This window comes from Mustela lutreola, chromosome 7 (genome assembly GCF_030435805.1).
Source record: "Mustela lutreola isolate mMusLut2 chromosome 7, mMusLut2.pri, whole genome shotgun sequence".
NCBI lineage: Eukaryota > Metazoa > Chordata > Mammalia > Carnivora > Mustelidae > Mustela > Mustela lutreola.
Window position 1 is genome coordinate 132,761,431 of NC_081296.1, and position 27,341 is coordinate 132,788,771.

At 38.4% G+C, this 27,341-nt stretch overlaps 1 protein-coding gene and 1 pseudogene across 12 annotated transcripts in view; one reads left to right on the plus strand and one right to left on the minus strand.

The window, feature by feature from the left end:
- The first annotated feature begins 5,798 nt into the window (after positions 1-5,798).
- CEP128 (centrosomal protein 128) overlaps positions 5,799-27,341 on the plus strand; it is a 393,959-nt gene continuing 372,416 nt past the window's right edge. For 5 of the 12 annotated variants that reach the window (XM_059182627.1, XM_059182634.1, XM_059182633.1 and 2 more), the window contains exons 1-4: positions 5,801-6,002; positions 8,483-8,643; positions 21,318-21,465; positions 26,411-26,571. In XM_059182627.1, coding sequence (XP_059038610.1) covers positions 26,425-26,571 — 147 coding nt within the window. In that variant the 5' untranslated portion in view covers positions 5,801-6,002; positions 8,483-8,643; positions 21,318-21,465; positions 26,411-26,424. Of the gene's footprint in view, positions 6,003-8,482; positions 8,644-21,317; positions 21,466-26,410; positions 26,572-27,341 lie in introns of all 12 variants that reach the window. The other 7 variants (XM_059182630.1, XM_059182635.1, XM_059182632.1 and 4 more) reach the window with 4 other exon arrangements.
- LOC131836808 (large ribosomal subunit protein uL11-like) lies at positions 11,278-11,674 on the minus strand (annotated as a pseudogene).

Sequence of the window (27,341 nt, forward strand, 5' to 3'; positions counted from 1 at the left end):
CCTCCTCTTTCCTCTCTCTCTGCCTGCCTCTCTGCCTGCTTGTGAACTCTGTCAAATAAATAAATAAAATCATTAAAAAAAAAAGGTGCAATAAACATGGGCATGTACAAGTCTTTTTGAATTAGTATTTTCATTTTGTGTAAAATGTCCACTAGTAGAATTACTGCATCATATGGAATTTCTATATTTAATTTTTGGAAAAACCTCCATACTGTTTTCATAGTGGCTGTACCAATTTACATTCCCACCAACAGTGCTGGAGGGTTCCCTTTTTTCCACATCCTCACCAACGCTTGCTATTTCTTGTCTTTTTTTTTTTTTAATTATAGCCATTCTGACATGTATAAGGTGATATCTCATTGTGGTTTTGATTTGCATTTCCCTGAAGATTAGTGATGTTAAACATCTTATGTGTCTGTTGGCCATCTATATATCTTCTTTGGAAAAGTATTCATGTCCTCTGCTCATTTTTAAATCAGATTGTTCTGGGTTTTTGAAGTGTTGAGTTGTATGTTTTTTTTAATGTATTTTGTATATTAACCCCTGATGGGATATGTCATTTGCAAATATCTTCTCCCATTCAGTAGGTTGGTTTGTTTTGTTGATGGTTTCCTTCACTGTAAAGCTTTCTATTTTGATGTAGTCCCAATAGTTTATTTTTGCTTTTGTTTCTGTGTCCTACCAGACATATCTAGAAAAATGTTGCAATGGTCAATGTCAGAGAAATGCCTGTGTTCTCTTCCAGGAAGTGTATGGTTTCAGGTCCCACATTTAGATCTTTAATCTATTTTGAGTTTGTTTTTGGTGTGGTGGTAGAAAGTGGTCCAGTTTCATTCTTTGGCATGTAGCCATCCAGTTTTCCCAGTACTACTATTGAAAAGGCTGTCTTTTCCCCATTGTATGTTCTTGCCTCCTTCGGCATGGATTAATTGACCATAATTGTGGGTTTATTTCAGGACTCTCTGTTCTGTCCCATTGGTAATCTGTGCAATTTCGCAGGGCCCTATTCTTGGTTTAAGGCTCTGCTGACACCAATTTGACAATCTGAATCAGTTTTGAACAGGGCCTGGCATTTTCATTTTGCACTGGGCCCCGCAAGTTATGTGACCAGTCTTATGTGAGAATCTAGGTGCTTAATGGCTCACCTGCCAGGGTGAGAATACTTTTCCTTCTTCTCTTTCTCGTCTTCTCTCTTTCTGCTTCCTGTGGTCACGTAACTTCTCTGAGGCTATAAGCACAGACCAGCTTAGCTGGATGAGATAGAGGTGGGAGAAGAACCAAGTGGGAAAAGAGAATACTTGAGGAAATTCTTAGTTAATATTGCAATTATGTTTTTCTGTCACATGGAAATAATCAATTTGTTGCTTTTGTTTCGTATGAATTTGCGAGGTATTGGAAAAATACAACTTCTGCTCCTTTTACTTGAAACAGTGCTGTCCAAAAGCCTTTAATGGAGTAGCTTTCTTTCCTTGTCTCTGCTTATCCATTCTATATGAATTCGGGTATGATGATGGTATCAGGACTCTCAGACTAGTCCCATCCCAGAACCTTCTATGGATTAACCCATTTAGATTTTTTTTTTTTTTAAAGATTTCATTTATTTACTTGACAGACAGAGAGAGATCACAAGTAGGCAGAGAGAGAGGGGGAAGCAGGCTCCCTGCCGAGCAGGGAGCCCAATGTGGGGCTTGATCCCAGGACCCTGGGATCACGACCAGAGCCAAAGGCAGAGGCTTTAATCCACTGAGCCACCTAGGCGTCCCAGCCCATTTAGATCTTTAATGTTTGGTATGGTTTGAAATAGTTTCTGATGAAATCGCTCAAGAATTAATGTAATGTTAAGATCTCAGATCTCACAGGCTGGACAATTGGGCTTCACCGAAGTAATCTTAGTCAAGAGTGTTTGGATTTCAATCAATAGAATTTAAGCTTCAAAGGGAAATCTTCAGAAGGCAACAAGGTATATTCTTTGATCTCAGCATCTAGAACAAAATAATAAACAAAGTTTCAGTGCTCATGGAACTAACTTTCTGGGATATCATATTATATATCAGCCAACATATACTGATGGCTTACTATGGACTAGGCACTGGGTGAAATGCTACATATACATTCATTTCTTTTATCCTCAAAACAACTTTACTCCATTTGGCAGGTGAAGAAGTGATGACAGAGTGATTGAGTACTTGCTTGAGATAAGATAGCGGAGAGGTGGGGCACCTGGGTGGCTCAGTGGGTTAAAGCCTCTGCCTTCAGCTCAGGTCATGATCCCAGGGTTCTGGGATCAAGCCCCACGTCGGGCTCTGCTCAGCAGGGAGCCTGCTTCCCCCTCTCTCTCTGCCTGCCTCTCTGCCTACTTGTGATCTCTGTCAAATAAATAAATAAAATCTTTAAAAAAAAAAAAAAGATAGCAGAGAGGTATTACAGCTAAGATGTGAACCCAGGTGCTCTCCGTCAAGAATCAGTGCATTTAACCAACTTCGGCTGCCTCTAATGGATCCCAGAACACAAGTATGTGGAATACAGTGGAAATAACAAGAGATTAAAGCCAGGAACTTGGAATTTGTCAGGAGTCAAGGTTCTGTCCTTTTAGGCTTATTTTCTCTGGGGCTCCACAGTTTACTTTTGCTGATTTACTCATTTCTCTCTCTTTCTCTGCAGATTAGATTTTTCCATTACTCCTCAAAGGATGATGAAGATGGTCACATCACCGTGACAGCCTCAGCTTGTACTTGTACATCAAGACTCTTCAGGCAACGAGTTGAATGTCAGGGTCCCAATATTAAACCCTCAAAGGATAAAGAAACTGATGGGCCCAAATTGTTTCAGCCATGGACCAATCAGCCACGGTTAGAAAAGGGGCTTTATATAATATAAACAAAGCTTTGGGGCCCAAGACTGTGGGTAGAATCATTTCAAGTTAAGAGGTGATACGGCTGAGGTATGTAAAAAATATCTGTCACATCTACCATTATTGAGGTATTGTGTTGTGGGAAGATCACTGGTGACACTAGTTGTAAATGGGTATAATTTTGAGAAATTCACATGTTACAGACTGAATCAGGTCTGCCTCCCCAGCCTTGTGGGTTGAAGCTCGAAGTATCAATATTACCATATTTAAAGTAGTGTCTGTAAGCAGGTAATTAAGGTTTAATGAGGTTTTGAGGATGGGGCTCTAATCCCAAATAACTGGTATCTTCATAATAACAGCGAGAGACCTCAAGTACCTGCCTTCATGGAGAAGAGGCCATGTGGGAACAAAGAGAGAAGGCAACTACCTGCAAGCCAAGGAAAGCGTCCTCAGGCAAACCTAAACCTGCTGATATCTTGCTCTTGGACTTGCATCTTCCTTAACTGTGAGAAATAAATCCCTGTGTTTTTTTTTTTTTTTTTTTTTTATGCAGCCCATTCTGTGGTATTTTATTATAACAGCACTAGCAGTGTACTCTCTCTCTGTTTCTATTTACAGTGTTTGCAAAAGAAGGGTTCTGCAGGTGATAATCTTTGTGGGTTTTTCCAACTCTTAAATCAGGTATTTTATTATAACAACACTAGCAATGTAATCTCTCTCTGTTTCTATTTACTAACAATGTAATCTCTCTCTGTTTCTATTTACATTGTTTGCAAAAGAAGGGTTCTGCAGGTGATAATCTTTGTGGGTTTTTCCAACTCTAAAATCAGGTGATTCTACTTGAGTGTGGTTTTGGGGTTGGATAATATGGGTCTGTCATATTGATTAAAGGCAGTAAATGTTTTTGGGAGTTATAACACACATTTTATGTAAAACGTTTTTTGTTGGCTTTCTTATTTTGTCTGTTTTGTTAAGGAGGAGAACGATTCTATGATCTGACTTCACTAGATTTTTTCTGAAGTCATATATGGGGATTGAGAGCACATCATTTGAAAAAAAAAACCTGCTTTAATTTAATAGTGTATTTTAAAATATCTTGGTCATAATGAATTCAAATCTTATTCTCCACTCATTCGTCCCAGTCGCGTCCTCTGATTTTGCTTTATTTTGTTAATATCACTTTAAGAATGGGGTCTCCAGAATTTAATCTTTTCTCTGAATAGGGTTGGACCAGTGAAGAGAGGTGGTGGACAGTTGCTTTTTATTAATGCAGCCCAAAATGACATTAGCTTTTTTGGTAGATCTTGCATTTGATCAGATATCACTTGCCTAAAAAGTTTCTCTTTCACGTCTCTCCATGGAAACCTACACAGTACTTTATCATCCAGATTTGTAGAAATTTGTTTAACAAATGTTTCTTCACTTGACTCAACAACATGAACGGAAAGAAGTTGTTGTTCATCTCTTCATGATTATTGCATCTTTAGTGTGTAATACAGGTGTCTGGTTGCTAGAAAGATATGGCATACATTTGTTGAATTACATGAATGAATATGATTGTTTTGAAAAATTAAAATTCAGAGTTATTATGTCTCTGCATGCATATGGGAAAATTTTATGGCTCTTTTGAATTATCTTAATCTCTGTATAAGGTGGAATATATTCTTGAATAAAACTATGAGCAAGCAGCTTGAAGACATGAAAATACATAGGTAATTTTAGAAGAATTAAAACTGGTTATGAAATAAACTTTACCCCTCAATGCTGGCCAGATAAAATAATTGGATTATTTGAATATATCAAATTTGTATGCTAATTATTGATGATTTTGTGTATGTGTGGTGGGGGGAGGTGGAGAGAGAGAGGAAGAGGTGAAGTGAGGAAGACTGAGAAAAGAGATACTGATTTGAAAGGATCTGGCCCCTGCCTTTGAAGGGCTGAGTTTGATATAATGGGAAATGGATAATTACAGCACAAAATAGGGAAACTGCATCGAATGCGATCTAGGTTTTCTTGAAGTAGCCAGGAAAGATTTCACAGATAAAGCAAATTTTGATTTTAGCGTTGAGGAGGAAGTGATCAATGATCTTTTTGGCAGAACACGAGGAAATGAGGCTCTACATGACTAATTGATTTTCACTTCTTCATAGCTTTTCCAAAGTTGAATTATTTGCTGAGGTTTTTATAGCCACCACCCCTCCCCACCCCTGTTCCCGCCCCGACTGAAACTAACTTCTACTTGGTGGAATATGTCTCTCTCATCTTCTAGAATGACTGAGGAGATGACATCCTAGACTGAATGGACATATTGAGAAATATGACATCATAGATGACATCAACAGGCAGTGCAGTGGAATGCCCAACTACTTAAAAACTACAGAAGAGGGGCACCTAGGCCAAACACCCCTGTTTGGTTTGCTATTGATGAGTTATGTGATCTTGGGTAACTCACGCCTTCCAGACCTAAAGGGTTTGACTAGATCATTTCTGTTCCCTTCCAGTTCTAAGAATTTGTGAGCCTTCGGAAAAAGATGCTGGGCTCTGGTATTAAGGGGATTTGTACATTTCACTTCTGGAAAGTACTCTTCCCTATTCTGAAAGGAGTAAAAGAAACGGAGTCAGTTATTATTGCAACTACCTTGAATTTTTCTTATTTTTTAAAAAGTAAATGTTTTAGACTTTTCTGAATAAATTACGGTCGGGGGCAAGGCAGCTAACTCACCATCAGGTGTTTCCTGCCTATAAAATCTACCGGCCCTTTAAGAAAAAAGAACAGGGCAAGAGGGCGCGGCCTAGGGACTCAGGTGCCAGCTAATCCGGCTTCTTCCGGGAAAGTTGCCCTAAAGCCTGTCATATGGCATCCTGGGATTTGAAGTTTCTCTTCGGGCAACTCTCTTGATGGCTCCTTACTTTTGAGGACAAGATGGACTACAACTCCCAGAGGGCCAAGCGGCAGCAGCGGGGTCTTGTTCTCTCGCTGGGGCTAGGCGGCTAGTTCAAGTTGCCATAGCTGCGAGTCTGGGGAGAGCATAGTCGGTTGCGCCGCAGCGTCAGGTCAGTTGCACCTTCTGGGTCGCTGGCGGCCGTGGGAGCCGGGAGAGGCCTCGGCGATGATCCGGCTTTAAGGACCTGGGGTCCTCTTCTATCTCAGGTACCTGCCCCCAACCGCCTCCTCACCCTTTCTTTACTACTTCCCTATTCTGTCTTAGAAGTTTTAGGTCCTTCTTCCACTAGTCCCAGAGGTGCGGACGCCGAAACTGCGGCTATCTGGGGGGTGGCGGTGGACGGGTGGAGTGCGTCGGCGTGGGGGGAGACAGCGTGCCAAGTGTCCCGACGCCCCTGCCTCAGCATGAGTGTTTACGGTCCGGTCGTGGTTAGGTTATCGGGGGAATTTGAACTCCACAGGCCTTTTGGGAGGAGCAGGTGGTCTGGGTGCCAGCAGCTGCGAAGCCTGAGCTGTCAAGGATATTGGGCTCATAATGGTGTGAACTTGCCTGGGATATAACGACGTTTTGTACCTGTTCCTTGGTTACAAAAGTGCTGCTTTCGGGAACGCTGTATTCGCCACCTGGCTTTCCTAGGCCGTCGTGGAAGTTGGGTGTTAACAGTCCCTTACTTAAGTGACTTCCTAGGAACACCTCACATTGAATGCCAGCTGCATCTCTAATTGGTTTGACGAAGCTCGGTCACTTAGGCAGATGTCTTGTAAAACCACTTTGCAGCCTTGTTCTGAGCAGGGTGTAGGGTATTTCACACACGGCCTGACACAGTGGAAGGGCTCAGTATTTGTTATTTATTTATTTTAATTCTGCAGGACTGTGCTCGGTTATAGAAACAGAAGATGAGCCACACACACGGGTTTTACATGTTCTAGGACTCACGTTAAAGAAGTAAAAAGAAACTGGTGAAATTAATTTTAAGAATTTGTTTAGCACAGGATATCCAGAATGCTTCCATTTTAACATGTAGCCAGATGAACCTTTTTGAGATATTTTACATTTTTAAAACAAATTTTTCAATGGCACTAAGTCTTCACAATCTGTTACATGTTTTACATTTACAGCACATGTCATTTCGAACCCCCCAGATTTTAAGAGCTCAGTAGCCACATGTGGCGAGTGACTATTGTATTGGCAGCATAGAGAGAAGATTAAAACTTCAGCCATTTCACACTGGTACAGAAAAATTTGGTTGTTTGTATGACTTACCTTGGGAAGTTTGCCTCTTTGTTAGATGAGCGCAGTGTGTGTGTGTATGTTACCTGCGTCTTCTCTGTCATTGCATGACATGGATCACTTTGAACCCTCTGACAGTTTATCTTGATTTAATTTTTGCAGAGTGCATTTTTCTTCAGTTGTTTATATATGTATTCCCAGAACTACTTCTTTAAAAAATTTTTTTTTTTAAATCTGTTTAACAGAGAGAGAGCGTTATCACAAGTAGGCAGAGCAGCAGGCACAGAGAAAGGGGTAAGCAGGATCCCCACTGAGCAAAGAGCCCGATGCAGGGCTCGATGCAGGGCTCAATCCCAGGACCCTGAGGTCATGACCTGAGCAGAAGTCAGAGGTTTAACTCACTGAGCCACCCAGGCGCCCCTCCAGAACTACTTTTTGTGTAGACAATGACCAGTTCTTAGAAGAGCTTTCTGTGGATTCTTCCTGACTGCTTTGAAAGCAGTTACAAAGAATTGAAAATATTTCTGTCCAGAGCTCTCTCTTACCACCAAAGACATTTTACTTTTACTTATTGTTTTGCAGTACTAAATGTGGGAACAGTTGGGCAGCTTATAAAATATTTCCTTGACAAGTGCTAGTAGATAGTTCATTATTGGCTTAGAAATAGAATTGGGCTCTTTTTTTTTTTTTAAGATTTAATTAATTAATTTATTTGACAGAGAGCTCACAAGTAGGCAGAGAGGCAGGCAGATAGAGAGAGGAGGAAGTAGGCTCCCTGCTGAGCAGAGAGCCCTGATGCAGGGCTCAATCCCAGGACCTTGGGATCATGACCTGAGCTGAAGGCAGAGGCTTTAACCCACTGAGCCACCCAGGCACCTCTAGAATTGGGCTTTTTTTTTTTTTTTTTAAAGATTTTGTTTATTTATTTGACAGAGAGAGATCACAAGCAGGCAGAGAGAGAGAGAGGAGGAAGCAGGCTCCCCGGTGAGCAGAGAGCCCGACACGGGACTCGATCCCAGGACCCTGAGATCATGACCTGAGCCCAAGGCAGCGGCTTAACCCACTGAGCCACCCAGGCGCCCCTAGAATTGGGCTTTTAAATTCAAAAGTAACATGTTAACTTCATTGCCTGCCTTAGTGAGTTCACTTACAGATAGACCTGCTCAGGGACACTATTTTTAGCCAGACTTGGGCTACAGTTCACACTTAGGCCAGCCCAAGAGGTGACCAGGCATGAGTGGAAGTGACCAGTGAAGAGTATGCTGGCTGGATACTTGGATGTGAAGAATTCCTATGAATTCACTGGGGCTTTTGCATGACACAAGGAGCATTTTCTTTGTTGTCTGTTATGCTATAAATTGTGCATGGTGAGGGTGAGCTTATTTTCATCCTTTATTATATATATATAAAATTAAGTTTGTAGTTGTGTCTTACCCCTTGTTTCATTTATCTGTAGGTGGTTTGGGGAAAGTGTAGGGGCGACCAAAGATCATCTACTTGACGAGGCCTTTTGCCCTGAACCTCATGAAGAAATGATAGGAGGCAGACATATGTGCCTAAGAAGAGCACTGAGGAGAACACAGAGGAGAACAACACGGAGTTTTGGGGGTGTGCTTTGTAAGTAGGCTTTCTCCCTAAGTTTCCGAGTTAACAGATTTTTACACAGGGCGGGTAAGAGATAGACTTTTGGGGGGCAAGAAACTCCTTTCTAACCTGTAGTATAAAGATAGGATGGTTGTGAAACGGGTGAACAAAAGTTCAGATGAACAAACAGATTTGATGTTACAAAAATTCAGGGCAACAAACTAGATAACTTAAAAGCAACAATGATGTAACTGTTTCTGTTAGACAAGTATTTGAGAACTCATTTTGTCCCAAGCCATGTTTTAAGCACCTTTTACCTGTTACTGATATAATACTTTAATTCTTATTTTCATTTTGCAATTGAGGCAGTAGAGGTTCAGATAGATTTTTTTGACTTGCTTGCTATCTGGAGCCAAAACAGTGGTCTTTGTCCCCAGATCTTTTGACAAATCCCAGCCCTGCCCACTGCAAAGAGGCTGCATTGGTGTTTATGACTGTTCTCTAATCAGATTTGATTTACAGTTAGCATTTTTAGATTAGATATACTATATAAGCTGTGTTTACTGTTACTTATCTCTTTATATGTTCAAAGGGGTCTATTAGCTTTTTTTTTTTTTTTAAAGATTTTTTTATTATTTGGGGGGGGTGGGGCTAAGAGAGAGGAACAGAGAGAATCTTAAGCACACTCTTTATTAGCCATGGAGCCTGATGCGGGGCTCGATCCCACAACCTTGAGATCATAACCTGAGCTGAAACCAACAGTGGGATGCTCAATCTTCTGAGCCACCCAGGAGCCCTAATATTTTCATATTGCATTTTGATAAAGGGCCCTTCAATATAGAGGGGAGATGCATTGGGACCTTGCAATAACACCATGTATAAAATTCTTAGATGTACAAAAATTCTATGTTGTACAAAATTCTTAGAATTAAGGAATTTTAGAGATGGAGGGGCCTGATTAGAATAATCTAGCCCTGAAGTTCTGAAATACTGTCTTGATACATCTGGGAGTAATATGAAAATAATCTAGGGTTCATTGTTATCTGTCTAATATTGTCACTAGGTTGATTCTCTTATGGAATGTTTCCAGTCTATTCATACTATTTTATAGTGTGTTTTTCTTTCTTATTAATGCAATACATGTTAGCACATAAGTTTCTATCTTGTCTGTTTTAACTGCTACCAGTATCTCAACGACTGGATCCATTTAATGTATTGTTTTTTCTTGTTTATTTATTTATTTATTTATTCTCTTTTCTAATTCTGCAGTGAAATTATACACACACCTACATGTAAGATGTATACATTCATCTGCTTTTATTTTTTTGGAATAATATTTATTATAAAATCTCTGAGTCAAAACATACATATTACTTATTTTTGTCTTGCCAGTTGTTTTCCAGAAAAATTAGTCTATGTTATTTATTTATAAAAGATTTTATATATCAGTAGTGAAGTGACCAACCCACGCATTAGTCCTCATCAAGTGAATCCCAAATAGAAATTAAAAGCACACACACAAAAAAATTTTATTTATTTGAGAGCGAGCGTGTGCGCGTGCACACACACACACACACACACAGGAGGGACAGGGAGGGGCAGAGGGAGAGGGAGAAGCAGATTCCCAACTGAACAGGGAGCCCATGCAGGGCTGGATCCCAGGACTCTGAGATCATGACCCAAGCTGAAGGCAGATGCTTAAACAACTGAACCACTCAGGCACCCTGATAAATTATTCTAGTTAATACTCTTAAAGCAAGGTGTACCCGTGCCAAAGCTTTTTTTCATCTGCACAAAACCGAGAAACAAGAATTTGATTTTATCATTTTAATTTGCAATTGTTAGGGAAGTAAAGTACGTTATATGTTAGGGCTGTGTATGTTCTGTGAATAGCCTGTTTACATATCCTTTTGTATCCTTTACTACTGCACTGTTTTTTTTTCCCCCCATTTTTAAAAAGAGATGATTAATCCCTTCATTCTCATATATTACAAATATTTTTCTGTGTTTGTCCTTTAGATTTTTAACCTTGTTTCTGGTGTCTTGTTATTAATTGTTACCAATGATCCTAAGAGACTGATCTGGCCTTTCTCAGATAATGCACACCTCCCTGAAATTCTTATAACTCTTAACATAGATCTGTACAATGCTGGTGCTTGGAGTGTTTGGGAGAGGGGAGTATTTGTGGTTACACGAATCCAGTTAGCTGATGAACATTTAGAGTCTACCCTGTGCATCAGATTTGCCGTGTAAGTGCTCATGAATGAATGAGTGAGTGCTCCTGGACAAATGCGCTTAGAGATGAATGGAGGGGTGAATTAAAGTAAGTAAGCCCTGAACTAGGCTTTTCTCAATGAAGAGAGATGTCATTGAAGAAGTGACCTATGATTAGTATTTATTTATTTATTTGGTTGTCAAATGATTCATTATTGAAATATTTCCCTTTCTAGTTCTTTTTTTTTTTTTTTAAAGATCTTATTTATGTATTTGACACAGAGAGAGATCACAAGTAGGCAGAGGGGCAGACAGAGAGAGAGGGGGAAGCAGGCTCCTCGCTAAGCAGAGAGCCCAATGTGGGTCTTGATCCCAGGACCCTGAGATCATGACCTGAACCAAAGGCAGAGGCTTAACCCACTGAGCTACCTAGGCACCCCTCCTCTGTAGTTTTTAAGTAGTTGGGCATTCCACTGCACTGCCTGTTGATGTCATCTATGATGTCATGAGGGTGCCAGCCATCATCATTGCAGCTCACAGATTGGACAATCCCCAGGATCTCTTTAATGGTTCCAGAGAATTCTCTGACTAAAGATCCGTGACACATTTTTTAGACAATGTTGACAGTCTCATCAAAAGTAATATGTCCACTGTGCTTAATGTTTTCCTGTTTCTTTCTCTTGGTGATTCCTTGAGGGTTTTGATAATCGGGGCGGAGACAGAAGGTCCTACTTGATTCAGATCCCAAGGGCCTATCTTCTGGGGCCAGGGCAGACATGGTACTGACTTCCACACCAGTGCACATCAGGTACATGTGTTTGATTTGGTTGGAGTTGAACCTAGGTGGCATGGCGGAAATGGCTAGTGTTGGAAGAACTTGGATTTAGGAGGACTGAAGGCAGTTGCACCTTGGCCTCCTCTGACCCAATCACTAAAAGCCCTATGATAGTGTTTTAAAGGAAGAAGAGATAGGCAAATTTTATAGATCATAGAAAGAAAGAAAAAGCTTGATGGTGGGAGAGTGAAGGCCTTAAAATGGCAAAATAGGTTTACCTGTGAGCAGTGATTGGTATGTTGAAGCAGTACTGAGAATGGACCCAGATGATAAAGAGCCTAAGTAATTGGGAGTTTAGAGCTCCATAGTACAGATAAATAAAAATTGAGGAATGCAGGTAGCTGCAAACGACAATGATAAACTAAAGTGATTTGTAGTAAGTCAAGGAAACTCTCCAAATTTGATTCAGTTATAAGTTTTAATACATGTATTCAAGTCAATTGGAAATGTTTGTCCTTGTTTACCCTAAACAGACACATTATCAAGTATTCATTTTTACACTTTTTTTCAGTTCAATACATATTGTTTGAAGGCTTAAGATAATTTAGGCCATTTACCACTAGAATTATTTCATGCAGCTGTTATTTAATTAGTACATGCTATTTGTGAAGTCCTGTTCTTTGAAATTTGTCTCTGGATTAATTAGACAGGGTAATAAAGAAAATTTAATTGTAAATCCATTTAAAAATGTTCCAACTACATGCCCAGCACTATGCAAGGTTTTGAAACACAACCATGAACAAAGTAAATGGAGTCTCTGATGAAATTTAGAGTCTACTGAGGGAACAGACCAGTAAACAGCCAGTTAGCAGTCCATGGACTGAGATGAAGTTGTATTCACTGTGGGCACTTTGCCCAGAGTTGGGTGGGGGCAGTGAAGGAAAGCTTTTTAAGGAAAGTTTCCTGTAAACTGAGATTTGAAGGAGAAATTAAGAGTTAGTAAGGGAAAGGAGTGAAAAGAAGGTTCTAGGCTATGAATCCAGCAGGGAAATGAGTTTGCCATATTTGTTATATTTGAGGAATTGAAGAAAAATTCCATGACACAAACAGTTACATTAAGGACATGTTTAATAAATGTCTTGCTATCCTTATAGAGCTATAAGAATGTTGAGGTTGGAAAGATCCCTTCTAGCTGGAGATGGAAGGCTTCACTGAGATTGTATTATTTGTGCTATGCCTGGAAAGATGAGTGAAATTTCATTAAGTGGCAATAGTACACAGCAGAAGGTGTTCTAGACAGAACTCACAATATTAGGGAGGGGGAAGTGATAGGAGAATAGTTGGGATTGAGAGCTGAACGCAGACCTTACGTTTTCTATGGTTCTTTTGTTGGAGAGGAGAGTGGCTAGCTGAGGGTCTTGAATTCCTGATTCAAGAACTTAGACTCAATCTTCCATGGGCAGTGAAGTGTCCTTGAGAGCTGGAAAGGCTAGAAAAAGACTCAGTTAGAGAAACTATTTTGGTGGCTAGGACTGAGTTGAGAAAAGTCCAAATGATTATTGGTTCCAGTGGCGATGAGAAGGGATAAATAGGAATGTGGGCTTTGGAGAAAGGTTCAAGACTCAGCCTTGTCACGGGAGCTGTATATAAACTTGGAGACTCATACTTAGCTTCTTTACGCCTCTTATGTATAAATTGTGATGACAATAGTACTTTGTAGGGTTATTGTCATGTGATAAGCTGTGATGTGAAAGCCTTAGTTATTCAGCATTAATATTTCAACTTTTTTTTTTGGTTTGTTTTTTGTTTTCCTGAAGGGTTTTGAAATTGAGGTTTTTAACCAGGGTCTACTTCTATGTACTCCCAGTAATTTAACTTTTAAATGTAATTGGTTTTCAGTGATACTGTAGTGCATTTCATTATAATTGGATTCCTTTCTAACCCTATAGGTTTTAACATTTTTATTCATGCTTTTAAAAAGCATTCCCAGAAACAGTTCATGGTTCAAGTCAAACTTAAGAACTCCAGACCTTTTAAAGTAAATTTTGTAAGTGTGTGTTTTTTTAATATTTTGGAAAGAATATACAAATCATTCTATTTATCCATTTCTAAAAATAAGAATACATGCCAAACTCTAGAGTAAACATATCCAGAAGTACAATAAAAATATATTCCATTCTTTTTTTCATCATAAAAGATGCATCTAAAGATGCAAAGTAAAAGAGTAATGGGACAAGAGAGAAGTCTGGGTATTGAGAGTGGCAGAAAAAGAGAAACAGAAAATATGTATACACTATGAAGAGAATATTTTTTTTAAAGTTTAAGGTTTTAGGGTATGGTTTCTAAAAAAATAGGTATACTTCTCTTCCTGAAATGTGTTGTAAATATTCTTAACAAGAGGAAGGATTATTTGAAAGACATCTTAAAATAGCAGTAGTAAGTTGGGTTTACAGCACCTTTTTAGTACTTTATTATCTTATATTCATCATATAAACCTTTAAACAAGTACGTATGGAATATTCTGGCCCTAGGTGCATTTCTTGGAGCGAGAGGGTGGGTCATAAGAAATATGGTAGGGGAAGACAAAACATTTCAGTGATTGGGCAGTGTATTTGGAATTTACATAGTTTTTTAATATATAGAATGCAGTGCAAAAAGCACTAGCTTAGAGACAGAACATGTGGATTCCATTTCTGTTATTGTAGCCTTTTAGCAGAGTCCTCACAGACAAGTATTTTACTCAAAGCTTTGTTTTTCTAAAGGCAGCAAAAGCAGTGGGTTGTAATTGTACCAACTTTACTGGATTGAAATGGAGATCAAGAGAGAAAAGGCTAATGAAAAGGCTTTGTAAGCCAGAGAGCAATATGCAAATCTAAGGTATAAATAGCAATAAAATATTTTCTTAAAATTTTTAGTGTTGTTTTGTTCACTAGGAAAGTCAAGAGGAGTTTCTTTTTATATTTTGTTTTAAAGATTTTAATGTATTTATTTGTCAGAGAGTGCAAGCAGGGGGAGCGGTAGGCAGAAACAGGCAGAGGCAGCTGCCTGCCACTCTGCTGCTTGTGAGCACTGTCTCTCTCTCTCTCTGACAAATGAATAAATAAAATCTTAAAAAAAAAAAAAAAAACAGAAACAGGGAGAGGCAGAAGCAGGCTCCCCCCTGAGCAAGGAGCACTTCATGGTACCCTGAGACCTCAGCTGAAGGTCTGAGGCGTCCCTCTTTCTATACTTTAAAAACAAGGAGGAAGAGAACAAGTGTACTTCATAATATACTTAAGAAATTGCTTGTTTCTTTTTAATGTTTTACAGAGAACAAATATCTCCAACTGCTATTTATGGTAGTTTAGAATTTTTTCTCAAAAATTACTAGCTTGTTTTTATCAGTTACTACTTGTTTTATCAATTGCTTATGTTTACTTTCTGAATCCTAATTTGAATCTGTCCTTTCTTTCTTCTACCATTAGAAGACAGCCTGAAACCAACCTGTTTTCTCATGGAGAGTAGGCTTAAGAGGAAACTTCAGGAAATTAGCCATCTTCTGAACCAAATCCAATGATTTATTTGTGAACTGTATTTTTCAGTTAGCTTTTACTGCATAACAGATCAAACCTTGGAGGCATACAACAATACATGTTTGTTGCTTGTGTATTGGGTTAGCTAAGCTGTCTGCTTATCATCCCTAGACTCACTAATTTGTCTGTGTTCGACTGGCTGATCTGTTGATCTAAGCTGGAAGCCACTGGGCAACCGTGGATCCCATACCTTCCAACAGCATAGCCTGGGCACATCCTCATGGTGATGGGAGAATGGCAGGAGGCTGGTAACTCCATGGGAAGGTAACTCCATCTGTTGTAGGAAGGCAGTGTGTACAGGGATGGTTGAAGAGTGAGAGCCAAATTGTGCACTGTAGTACACTTTTGTTCTGCAAGTACTTTCTGATCTATACAATAGGGAAACATTCTAAGTGGGAAAACATTCTAAGTAGTTTTAATCCTTCTGCTCAGTAGTAGTATATCCTTCTGGTTTTATAGTCTACAGGGATGGCTAATATCAAAATTCTATTATCCATTTTTTCTTCTTGTCTGTAGAGGAAAGCATTATCTTTTGAGCATTTAACCTTGATTCATTCTTCATGATCAGATTGCTCATTTTTAACTGGGGAAGACTGGTAAACTTCCTTTGTCTTGGTTCTCTACCTAAAATAAAGTTGAAAGCTCAGGTGCTAAGTGGGGCCAGTCACATAGTGCACCGTATGAAGCTGGTCCAATGGGGACTGGGGAAAACAGGAAGGTGGGTTCCTGACTCTAGAGCAGGTACTAAGTCCATGTTGCCATGGGAAGTTACCCCCCAGTGTTGCTCTGAATTTTTTTAAGAGAAGCTGGAAATTGGAATTCTTATGTGAAATCTCTTTGTTTTCAAATTAAATCTTCAAAGAAAAATTTAAGGCTTCAAAGTTACATAGTGAGCGTTATTTTTAAGTACATGTTGGTTGCCTAGATTTCGTATTAGTCTTCCAGTTTTCATCCTCCAATGTAAATAAAATGGTGCAGAAACTTGGGTATGCTAGTGCCATCTTTGTCCATGCTGTTAACTTGTCCAGTCTGAAGCAGTTTGGACAATTAGTAGAGGTCATCTGTACCCCCAGAGAACTTCATTCTTATCTGCTATTTTGGGAATATTGTAATTTTTTTTTTTTTTTTTTTTTTGGTTGGCAAATAAATGTAGGAGTGCAAATCTAGGGTTTAGTTGAAAGTAATAAATCCATCTTGGGTTTGTTAGCATCCTTTTTTCTGTAATTTTTTTTCTTCAGTGTTCATTTGTTGTTTTTTATATTGACATGTTTTACTTTCTATTTAAAAATCTAAAATATCTGTAGCATTCTGATTGTGAGACAAGGAGGGGGTTATTAAGTAACTTTATTTTCTTTTAAAACAGCACTGATTTTTTATCAACTGGCACATACATAATTATCTGAGCAGCTACTAGTTTTTTTCTCCATGTCTAAATAAGCAGTCAATTTGTATGCTGCATTGCTGTTTCCCAAAACACCCCTGCTCCCTGCTGGCTGGGCACTGGTTCCTGTGACTCTGTCCTTGAACTCAAGAGATATTGGAGTAAAGGGAGCAAAATGTAGCCGGTGGGGCTAAGCCTGCCTGGCTTCACCCATGGAGTAGAAGAGTGTGGAAGTGTGTGTGTGTGAGAGAGAGGAAAAGCATGACAGCAACAGGAATAAGTGGAATATACAATAAAGAATCAGACCGTGTGTGTGTGTGTGTGTGTGTGTGTGTGTGTAAGTGTAAGTGTTAATTTTCTAAAAAGTTCTTAACTGGGGATGATTTAAACAACCCAGCCCCTCCTTACTCCTGCCCCTGGGACATTTATGAATATCTGGAGACAGTTAAATTTACACACTGGTGAAAGGATGTGAGAGCTTTGTTTATTTGTACCTTCTTTAGTTCCTTTAAAAAAAAAAATATATATATATATATATATATATATATATATATATATATATTTAAAGATTTTATTTATTTATTTGACAGAGAGAGATCACAAGCAGGCAGAGAGGCAGGCAGAGTAAGATGGGGGAGGCAGGCTCCCCGCTGAGCAGAGAGCCTGATGCGAGGCTTGATCCTGGGACCCTGGGATCATGACCAGAGCCAAAAGCAGAGGCTTTAACCCACTGAGCCACCCAGGTGCCCCTAAAATTTTTTTTAAAAAATATTTTTTGTTTATTTAATTGACAGCAGAGCGAGTAAGAGAGCATGACTGTGGGGAGGGAAAGAGGGAGAGGAAGAAGCAGACTCCCCACTTAGCAGGGAGTCCAATAAGGGGCTCCATCCCAGAACCCTAGGATCATGACCTGAGCCAGAGACAGATGCTTAACCCACTGAGCCACCCAGGCACCCCATAATTCCTTTGAGACAGATGGTTTTTAACTGGATCCAGTTTCCTTCTCATCTGTCAAAGTTTTATTCATCCTTCCAGATGAGTGAAAGGATCCTGACCCAACTCCCCTGGCATTTTGTTATATTACTTAGCTCACCACATATATTACTTTCATAAGCCTTTTTATCCCATCAAGAACTGTGGTTTTTTAAATTTACTTTCATCTTCCATTTCTAATGTGGTGACAATTGAGTAAATGATGAATACTTGAATCTATTGCATCTCTTTCATTCTGTTTCCTGTGTCTTACATTATCTATTGACTTAATAGAGAACTGGCTGATGGACTAGACTGTTAATTTTGATCTTAAATTAACTTATCGAAAACTTTTGAGAGTTTGAAGTTACAGAGGAGCACTGGTGTAAAGAAGACAGGTACAATTGATAATTGTACATGGTAACCTTGGCTGGCTTATTAATTTTTTCTCTTGAAGGAGAGAATAAAGCTCTCAAGTCCTACAGCTATTGAAACAGTGAGAAATGCTTTCTAAAATTTGAACTTGGTTAACGAATAAGCTTAAAATCCACTTCCCATCTTCCCCCATCATCACCTTGAACATGGGGGACAGTTGCCTTGGACAGGGACAGCTGAGGCACTTGAAGGCCACAGAAGCAATCACCTACTTAACATGCAGTAGTCAGCCTTTGTGAAATATCACCCCTGATGCTGGGTGCTTATCTTTTATGGAACAGCTTGCAAATCCTAATTGTTTTAAACTGGCTCTGAGGAAAAGAGACTTGAGAATCAATAAATTATAGCTCTCATACATACAAATGTGCATCATTATAATGAAGACAGTCTGAGGGTTCTTGAGGTCAAATAACAAAAGAAGTGGACTTGAGTTTGTAAAGACTCCCCACCAGTCCTCCTAGGGGTTGAACGTAGTTGCACTCTCTGGTCTGTTCAGGTTTGCATATGGACATTTGTTTTTGATGGATCCTCAGTGGGAGTGAATTGATGAGGGTTCATTACTTGCTGTGGTGGCTGTCTGTCTTCTTTATAATGTTCATTAAGACAGAAGCAACAATATTTATGCCTTTAAATACTGATGTGTTGGGAACAGCTAAATAAACTACTCTAAGAATTGTACCATCTGGTTTCAGATCAACTGCTTTCTCTAAGACTCCGGAGACTTTCACCCAAGGTCACCCATCTTAGTCTTTTCTAGAGTCTTTGAAAAACCTCAGCATTTGAAAAGCAGACAGCGTGAATGTTATCATCATCTCATCAAAGAGAAATTTTATTGTACCAGTAGGTGGTAGTAAGCTGCAGAGAACATTTACTGCTTTTTCTTCAGTTGGAGGAAATGCCTTTCTCACCTTTAACCAGGATTTAGATGATTCCGCTCGTTTAAATTGTGCTTAAATAAATAAACAGTTCTTGAAAGAGTTCTTCAGGCAGTCTTCAATTTTAGCAACTCCTTTTTTCCTTTTTTTCTGGCAACATATGTCATACTCAAATTCATGAAGGTGAGAACAGAGTTCTAATCCAACTGAACTTTCTTCTTTTAAATCTTTAACCATAGTGATGGGTTTTTCTTGAGCATACAGCGATGTTTTTCTACTCATCTCAGTAATTTCTCTTTGGGCTTCAAATTGTAATTGTGTTTAAATATCATTCTCAACCCATTTTTAATTTGTTATTCAAAGCAGAATTTGATTGTATAAGCTATGTCGGTGCCCATTAGTATACTTTCACAGAGTCCTTCAACTTTTAAGTTTGTTCCAGTATTTAGAATGTTTAAGAAAGTCAGTTTTTGAATCTAATGACTGTCCTTCAGCAAAATTGCAAAGATAGAATCATACATGATTAAACAATATATTTTTTTAAAGATTTTATTTATTTATTTGACAGAGAGATATCACAAGTAGGCAGAGAGGCAGGCAGAGAGGAGGAAGCAGGCTCCCTGCTGAGCAGAGAGCCCGATGTGGGACTCGATCCCAGGACCCTGAGATCATGACCTGAGCCGAAGGCAGTGGCTTAATCCACTGAGCCATCCAGGCGCCCTAAACAATATTTTTTTTTTAGCTCATAAACTCATGATACATGGTTTCTTTCATCATGGAACAGCAGACACTGACATTGTGATCCCATTTCTTTAGCTCATCAGTTGATTAGGACTAACGACGTGACCCCACTTAGGTAGGTGTCAGGAGACTCAGTAGTTGATCAAGAAAGTTACTTGGGAGAAGGAAACAATTATCAACAAAAAGGGAGTTCTGAATACAGCTTTTATTTAAACACATTTTCCAGGCTGTCATCCTGTTATTAATCTCTTATCTCTACAGGTTATGTTTATATATTTTTTTCTTTTAAGTATATATTAGATTTTTCTTTCTGATTATACAGTCATTGTGGAAAATTCAGGAAAGGTGAAAAATCATGAAAGATAGGAATGTTTGAAAATATAGAAATTGACTATAAATGCTAGATAATAAATATACTTTTGGTTTATTTTCTTACCCTTTTGTTGTTTCCTGCTCCTTTAAATTTTTTTTACCGATAATTTATATTCATGTATAGCCTGCATATGATGTTTATTACAAAACTCATACTTTTGTCTTTGTGTTGCTATAAAATGTCTCCAGAAACAGACTTTTTAGTATCTGTATGCTGTTTCATTGCATTAGAGTTACTGTATTTTAACCATTCTTTTATAATTTGAAATTTTAAGTTTTTATTTTACCTCTATTATAACTTCTCAGTAAATATCCTCGCATATAAATTCTGTATGTATTCAGATGATTTTGTTAGGGGAAATTTCTGGAAGTTTAGTTAGTTAGGTGATACATACAAACTACCCTTGATTCATACTGCCTGCTTATATCAGACAAGTTTATGTCAATTTACACATTCCCAGTAGGACAGTAGAGGAGGGCTCTTTCCCTGACAACCTGGCTAACCATAGATATTATTATTTAACAGGAAACAACTTAATAGGTTAGAAAAGCATCTCATTGTTTAATTTACATTTTAGGTTAATTAGGTAGAACAGTTTTTTTTTATAGCCATGCATAGTGTTTACTTATGTGACCACTCTCAATAAACTTTTATCAACATGGAATAAATCTAGTGCTCTGGGTACAATTTCACTTGGGAGAAGATTTTCAGAAGCCTGGTCAATTTTTATTAATGCCACTGATAGTAGGATATTCAATATTTTTAAAATTATTTTTAAAAATTGTAATCTAAAATAAAATAGTCTTAATGCAATGAAGTGTATGTTATTGGCACTTACTGCATTGTTTTTTTTTTTTTTTTTTTTAAGTCAGTTATATTAAGGGGCTCTTCGGAACTACTTTAATGGCTCTCCATATATTCATTCCAGGTTCTGATTATGTGGCTGGCATTAGCCTCTTGCCAATTCTAGTAGCTGCTCTTTTCTCTTTTGTTTATCTCTCCCTCCTTCAGCTCTCTGTCTGGGGAGTGGTGGTGCTGGCTGATGAGACATGGCATCTTTTGATAAGGTTGGATCTCTGCCACCACAGCTGCCTTCTGTATTGTGACACTTAGGGTGGGTGCTCTCCCAGCTTTGAGGGTCACATTTGACCTTGTGGGTTGTCAATAGCAGTTGGAATAAGTGCTCAATTTTTATCAACAATGAAAATGATCTAATTTCTGTTTTTTTAATGGATTTTTTAATGTTTCTTCAACATTTATGACACTTAATTATATGGTTGTATGGTTGCTGAATGTTTCATATTTTGTATTAAAAAAAGCCATCACAATTCTCAGATCATTTTCATCTTACATCTTGATATCTTTACAGGAGTTCCATCAGATGCAGGAGTTTGAACATCTTTTGTTGCTCAGAGTAATTGAAAGTAATAGCCGAAGACTGTGTGTGTGTGTACCAGTGAAATTCATGCTGGAAAGTGTGATTTTATCTTATTAAAAATATGTAATCCCTAGTAGGGGTAAGTGAGGTCTTTCTTTTTGTATTGTCTGACAATTACACATAATTTAGTTCAGTTTTTTAGTTAATGCTGCTACGTTTTACTGTTTCCAAATTAAATTCAGATACCTCATGTTTTCACTTGTTAATAGTTACCAACTGATTATAAAGTGTGTTCCTTAAGAAAGACTGTGAGGTACATTCACCCGCAGTAAAAGTATATATTGGAGAGTTAAACACAAAATCATGCTAGTGGTTGTCCCTGATGTGAGGCAGGAATACTACTGGGTGGAGGGTGGGGTGAAAAGGTACTAAGACTTTATTTATAATGTTCTAAATATTTTATTAAAAATATTAGAAGGATACATGTCAGAAGCAGAAATGATAACTATATATATTTTAAATTTTGTTACGTGACATACGGTGCAATATTGATTTCTGGAGTAGAGTTCAGTGATTAATCAGTTATATACAACACCCATTGCTCAGCACAACAGGTGTCCTCTTTGATACCCATCATCTCTCTAGCCCATCCCCCACCCATCTCCTTCCATCAACCTTCAATTTCAGTTCTTTATTGTTAAGAGTCACTTATGGCTTCTTCCTCTTCTTCTTTTAAAAATTAGTTCCAGTGGTAGAATTTAGTGATTCACGAGTTGCATATAACACCCAGTGCTCATTACATCAGGTGCCCTCCTTAATGTCCATCACACAATTATACCTTCCAGGACTCACCTCCGCTCCAGCAACCCTTAGTTTGTTTCCTAACCTTCAGTGTCCCTTACGGTTTGCCTCCCTGTCAATTTTCATCTTGTTTTATTTTTCCTTCCCTTCCTCTATGTTCATCTGTTTTGGTAAGTTCCACATATAAGTGAAATCATACAGTATTTGCCTTTCTGTGACTTATTTCGCTTATCATAATACCCTCTAGTTCCATCCATGTTGTTGCAAATGGCAAGATTTCAGTCTTTTTAATGTCTGAGTAATATTCCAGTGTGTGTTTGTGTGCGTGTGTATACACATACAAATGATAATCACACACATACCACATCTTCTTTATCTATTCATCTGATCATAGACATCTGGGCTCTTTCCATAGTGTAGCTGTTGTGGACATTGCTGCTATAAACACTGCAGTGCAGGTGCCCCTTTGAATCACCATGTTTATATATCCTTTAGATAAATACCTGGTAGAGCAGTTTTTGGGTCATAGGGTAGCTCTATTTTCAACTTTTTGAGCAACCTCCATACTGTTTTCCAGAGTGACTGCACCAGTTTGCATTCCTACCAGCAGTAGTAAGAGGGAGAGGGTTCCTCTTCTGCATTCTTGCCAACATCTGTTGTTTCCTGACTTGTTAAGTTTAGCCATTCTGACTGGTGTGGGGTGGTATCTCATTGCGGTTTTGATTGTCTTTCCTTGATGCTGAGTATTTTTTCATGTGTCTGTTGGCCATTTGTATGTTATCTTTGGAGAAATGCCGTTCATGTCTTCTGCCCATTTCTTGAGTGGATTATTTCTTGAGTGTTCTTTGGGTGTTGAGTTTGATAAGACATGTGCAAATATCTTCTCCCATTCTGTCGGTAATCTTTTGTTTTGTTGACTGTTTTCTTTGCTGTGCAAAAGCTTTTTATCTTGATGAAATCCCAGTAGTTCATTTTTGCCTTTGTTTCCCTAGTAAGAAGTTCCTGCAGTTGAGGTCAAAGAGGTGTCTGCCTGTGTTCTCCTCTAGGATTCTGATGGATTTCTGTCTTACATTGAGGTCCTTCATCCATTTTGAGTTTATTTTTGTGTATGGTGTAAGAAATTCGTTCAGTTTCATTCTTCTGCATGTGGCTGTCCAATTTTCCCAACACCATTTGTTGGAGACTGTCTTTTTTTCCATTGGAAATTCTTTCCTGCTCTGTTGAAGATTAGTTGATCGTAGAGTTGAGGGTCCATTTCTGGGTTTTCTATTCTAGTCCATTGATCTATGTGTCTATTTTTGAGCCAGTACCATACTATCTTGGTATTCCCAGCTTTGTAATATAGTTTGAAGTTCTGAATTGTGATGCTTCCAGCTTTGGTTTTCTTTTTCAGTATTTTTTTACTTTGGCTATTTGTTTTTTTTTCTGGTTCCATACAAGTTTTAGGATTGTTTGTTCCAGCTGTATTAAAAATGCTGATGGTATTTTGATAGGGATTGCATTCAATGTGTAGGTTACTTTGGGTAGCATAGACATTTTAACCATATATGTTCTTCCAGTACATGAGCATGGAAGGTTTTTTACATTTCTTTGTGTTGTTTCTTTCTTAAGTGTTCTGTAGTTTTTTGTTTTGTTTAAGATTTTATTTGTCAGAGAAGAGCACAACAGGGGGAGGAGTAGACAGAGAGAGAAGCAGGCTCCTTGCTTAGGAAGGAGCCTGATGCAGGACTCGATCCCAGGACCCTGGGATCATGACCCCAGCTGAAGGCAGACGCTTTAGAGTTTTTAAGAGTATAGATCCTTTTACTTCTTTGGTCAGGTTTATTCCTCGGTTTCTTATGGTTTTAGTACAATTGTAGACTCTTTAATGTCTCTTTCTTCTACTTCATTATTAGGGTATAGAAATGCAACTGACTCCTGTGCATTGATTTTATATCCTGTGACTTTGCTGAATTCCTGTATCCGTTCTAGCAGTTTTGGGGGGGAGTCTTGGGTTTTCTACATGTAGTATCATGTCATCTGTGAAGAGTGAGAGTTTGACTACTTCTTTACCAATTTGTATGCCTTTGTTGTTGTGGTCTGATTGCTGCGGGTAGGACTTGCAGTTCTATGTTGAATAAAATTGGTGAGAGTGGACATCACTGTCATGTTCCTGACGTAGGGGAAAAGCTTTCAGTTTCTCCCTGTTGAAAATGATAGTGACTGTGTTTTTTTTGTATGTGACTTTTATGATGTTGAGGTATGTTCCTTCTACCCCTACACTGCAGAGAGTTTTTATCAAAAAATGCTGGTTCTTCTGCTTTCACTAATGGAGAATGCTGGAAAATATTTTAACTTAGAATAAACAATTTTAGGTCATGTGGTATCAATTTATAAGACATACACATAGGAAGTGATTTCCTCAGTATAAAAGCTGAACTTTATATTTAATATTTCTCCTCAAATACATTCTTTTGGACGTAAACAGTTGTGATCTAGGAAAAGCAAAGCTAAATAATTCTGTTCATGTTTACTGAGTGGGAGGGAACTACACTCTGGGCAGTGTACCTTTGGACTTGTGGGCAGGAGATGGGAGGCACAAAGCAGAGGCGATCAGTGCAGCAGGTGGTTGAGAGACCTGCACAGGGGACAGACAGGAGTCTGACAGCATAATCTCTAGCCCTCTCTCTGCTGTTAGAAGTTGGATGTTCCATTGATTCTTTTCCTGATACTGCAAAGACAGACTGTATTTCACTCAAAACAAAACAAAACAAAACAAAACAAAAACCCCCCAAAAACCCCTAAACTTACAACAAAGGTCCTTGCTGTTTATCTTTTTATTTAGTTTTATTTAATCTAACATTTAAAAACATAAATGCTTTCATGAATTGCTCTAGGATCTATTTATACTTAATAAATTCCCTTTATGTTTGTTTTAGATGTATGGTAATGTACTACCCAGATGCATTCAGAATAAAGATTCAAAAAGTTCAGAGCATTCTAGATCAGTAATGAAAGTTTTCATCACACTATATGTAATAAGCCCGAAAAAAATGGCCATATAGATTTATAGATTTTAGGAAGATTATAACAGTGTTAAAGATTGTTAAGCCTCCATTAAGCAAAAAATGGAATACTCCGTAAACTTCCACTTTTGATCAATGAGTGTTCTCTGATGCTTTTCCTGTTCCAAATATATTTTTTTCTTAAAATTCCATAAAAGATTTTCTGAAACTTCTGATGTTTTCTCATGAAATAATTTTCTTTTGCGTTAAATCAAATATTGAGGTAAGGATGGAAAGAAAGCGTATTTAGAGAATTTTCTACTGATGAAACTATACTCAGGATGTTTGGCTTTCTGTTTTGGTGAATCAAGATGCCATCTTCTCACATAGTTGTTTTTATGGAGTTTGTACCTCTGTTATAGCATTTGTTTAATTCTGTATTTTTAAATTAAGGTGCATGGGTAGGGCCTGGCTGGCTCATTTGGTAGGGCATGGGACTCTTGATCTCAGGGTTGTGAGTTCAAGCCCCACATTGGAAGTGGAGATTACTCAAAACTAAAATCTTAAAAAAAAAAAAATTAGTTTGGGTGCCTGGGTGGCTCAGTTGGTTGGATGACTGCCTTCAGCTCAGGTCATGATCCTGGAGTCCCAGGATCGAGTCCCACATCAGGCTCCCAGCTCCATGGGGAGTCTGCTTCTCCCTCTGACCTTCTCTTCACTCATGTTCTCTCTCACTGTCTCTCTCTCAAATAAATAAATAAAATCTGAAAAAAAAATTAGTTAAAGTGCATGAAAGTGTTCACTATACACTGAATGGGGTTCTCTTATTTTAGGTCATTCTGCGAGTGTTGTATTTTTGTTTAAAGACACCCACATTCTTACAGCCTGGTGGAATGGACTTAAGACCAATATTGAGACCTGTAGGTCCTACCTTGGAGAATGACTTTTTTTTCAATTGTAGTGATGCCAATTTAACCCTAACCTGTCCCTTCTATCAGCAGTGTTGTTAGTAAGATTAGGTGAGATACTATTTGTGAAAGAGCATTGCCCCAAACCAAGGGATTATTGTTATTTGTAACCATGACTCAAGTCATATCTGAGGAATTACTCTCTTAAGGCAGAAAAAATGAAGGAGAGAGAACTACATGGGGAAGTGACTTCAAGCTACATATTTAGAAATTATGATATGCCAAAGGACCGATGCAATACTTAAAAAGATCAAAATGCAAATAATTAATTTAATCTCATATTTCCATGCTCTTTACTATTTGATTGACCTTGACCTGGCTTTGTTTTAAGGATTGTGTACATCAATGGCAGAATCCTCCAGCGATTCAGACCACTTTCGCACTCGTGATCGATTGAGTCGATGGACTGCCAGGTCAACATACAGGGAATCTCTAAGTCGTCCTACGGTAGGCGTCACCAAGAAGATCAACACTATAACAAGTACTCTACAGGTTAGTTAAACTATGGTTGCTTGTAATAGGTTTTAAATAGTTTTGAGAAGTAGTTTTGGTCAGCCTATTAGTTTTTTTGCTGCTATAACATATTACTGTGAAACTAATTGTATAATTAAGTAATTATTTATAATTAATTAATAATTAAAATAACAAGGTTATATTTTTTTAATAGTTCTGTACATCAAACCTGACACTGGTCTTATTGGACCCAAATCAGGGTTTAGTAGGGCTACATTCCTTTCTGGAGACACTAAGGGAGTATCTGTTCCTTTGCCTTTCCCAGATTTCAGAGACTGCCCACATTTCTTGAGGCTTTTTTCCTTCCTCTTCAAAGCTAGCAAGGACAGGTTGAGTCTTTATCACATCACATCACTCTTGAGTACTCTTCTGTTTCCCTCTTCTACTTTTAAGGACACTTGTGATTACCTTGGGTTCACCCAGTAATCCACGACAATCCCTGTGCCCCCAACCCCCTTCTCAAGGTTCGTAACTTAAGATATGTATCAAATCTGCAAAATCCCTTTTGCCATGTAAGGTTACATATACACAAGTTAAGGATTAGGACTTGGGCATATTTGGGGGCCATTATTCTGCCGAACACAGTCAGTAAAGATATTTGAAATATATGATAGGTTGTGGAAGTGTTTTGGGATAAGGCAACATGTCCAAATAAAATGTGTGGGAGTAAAACGAGTATGAACTACCACAGTTTATCTTATTGTGGACATATGCTTTTAGATAAATTGTTCATATTTTAGCCAGGCAGA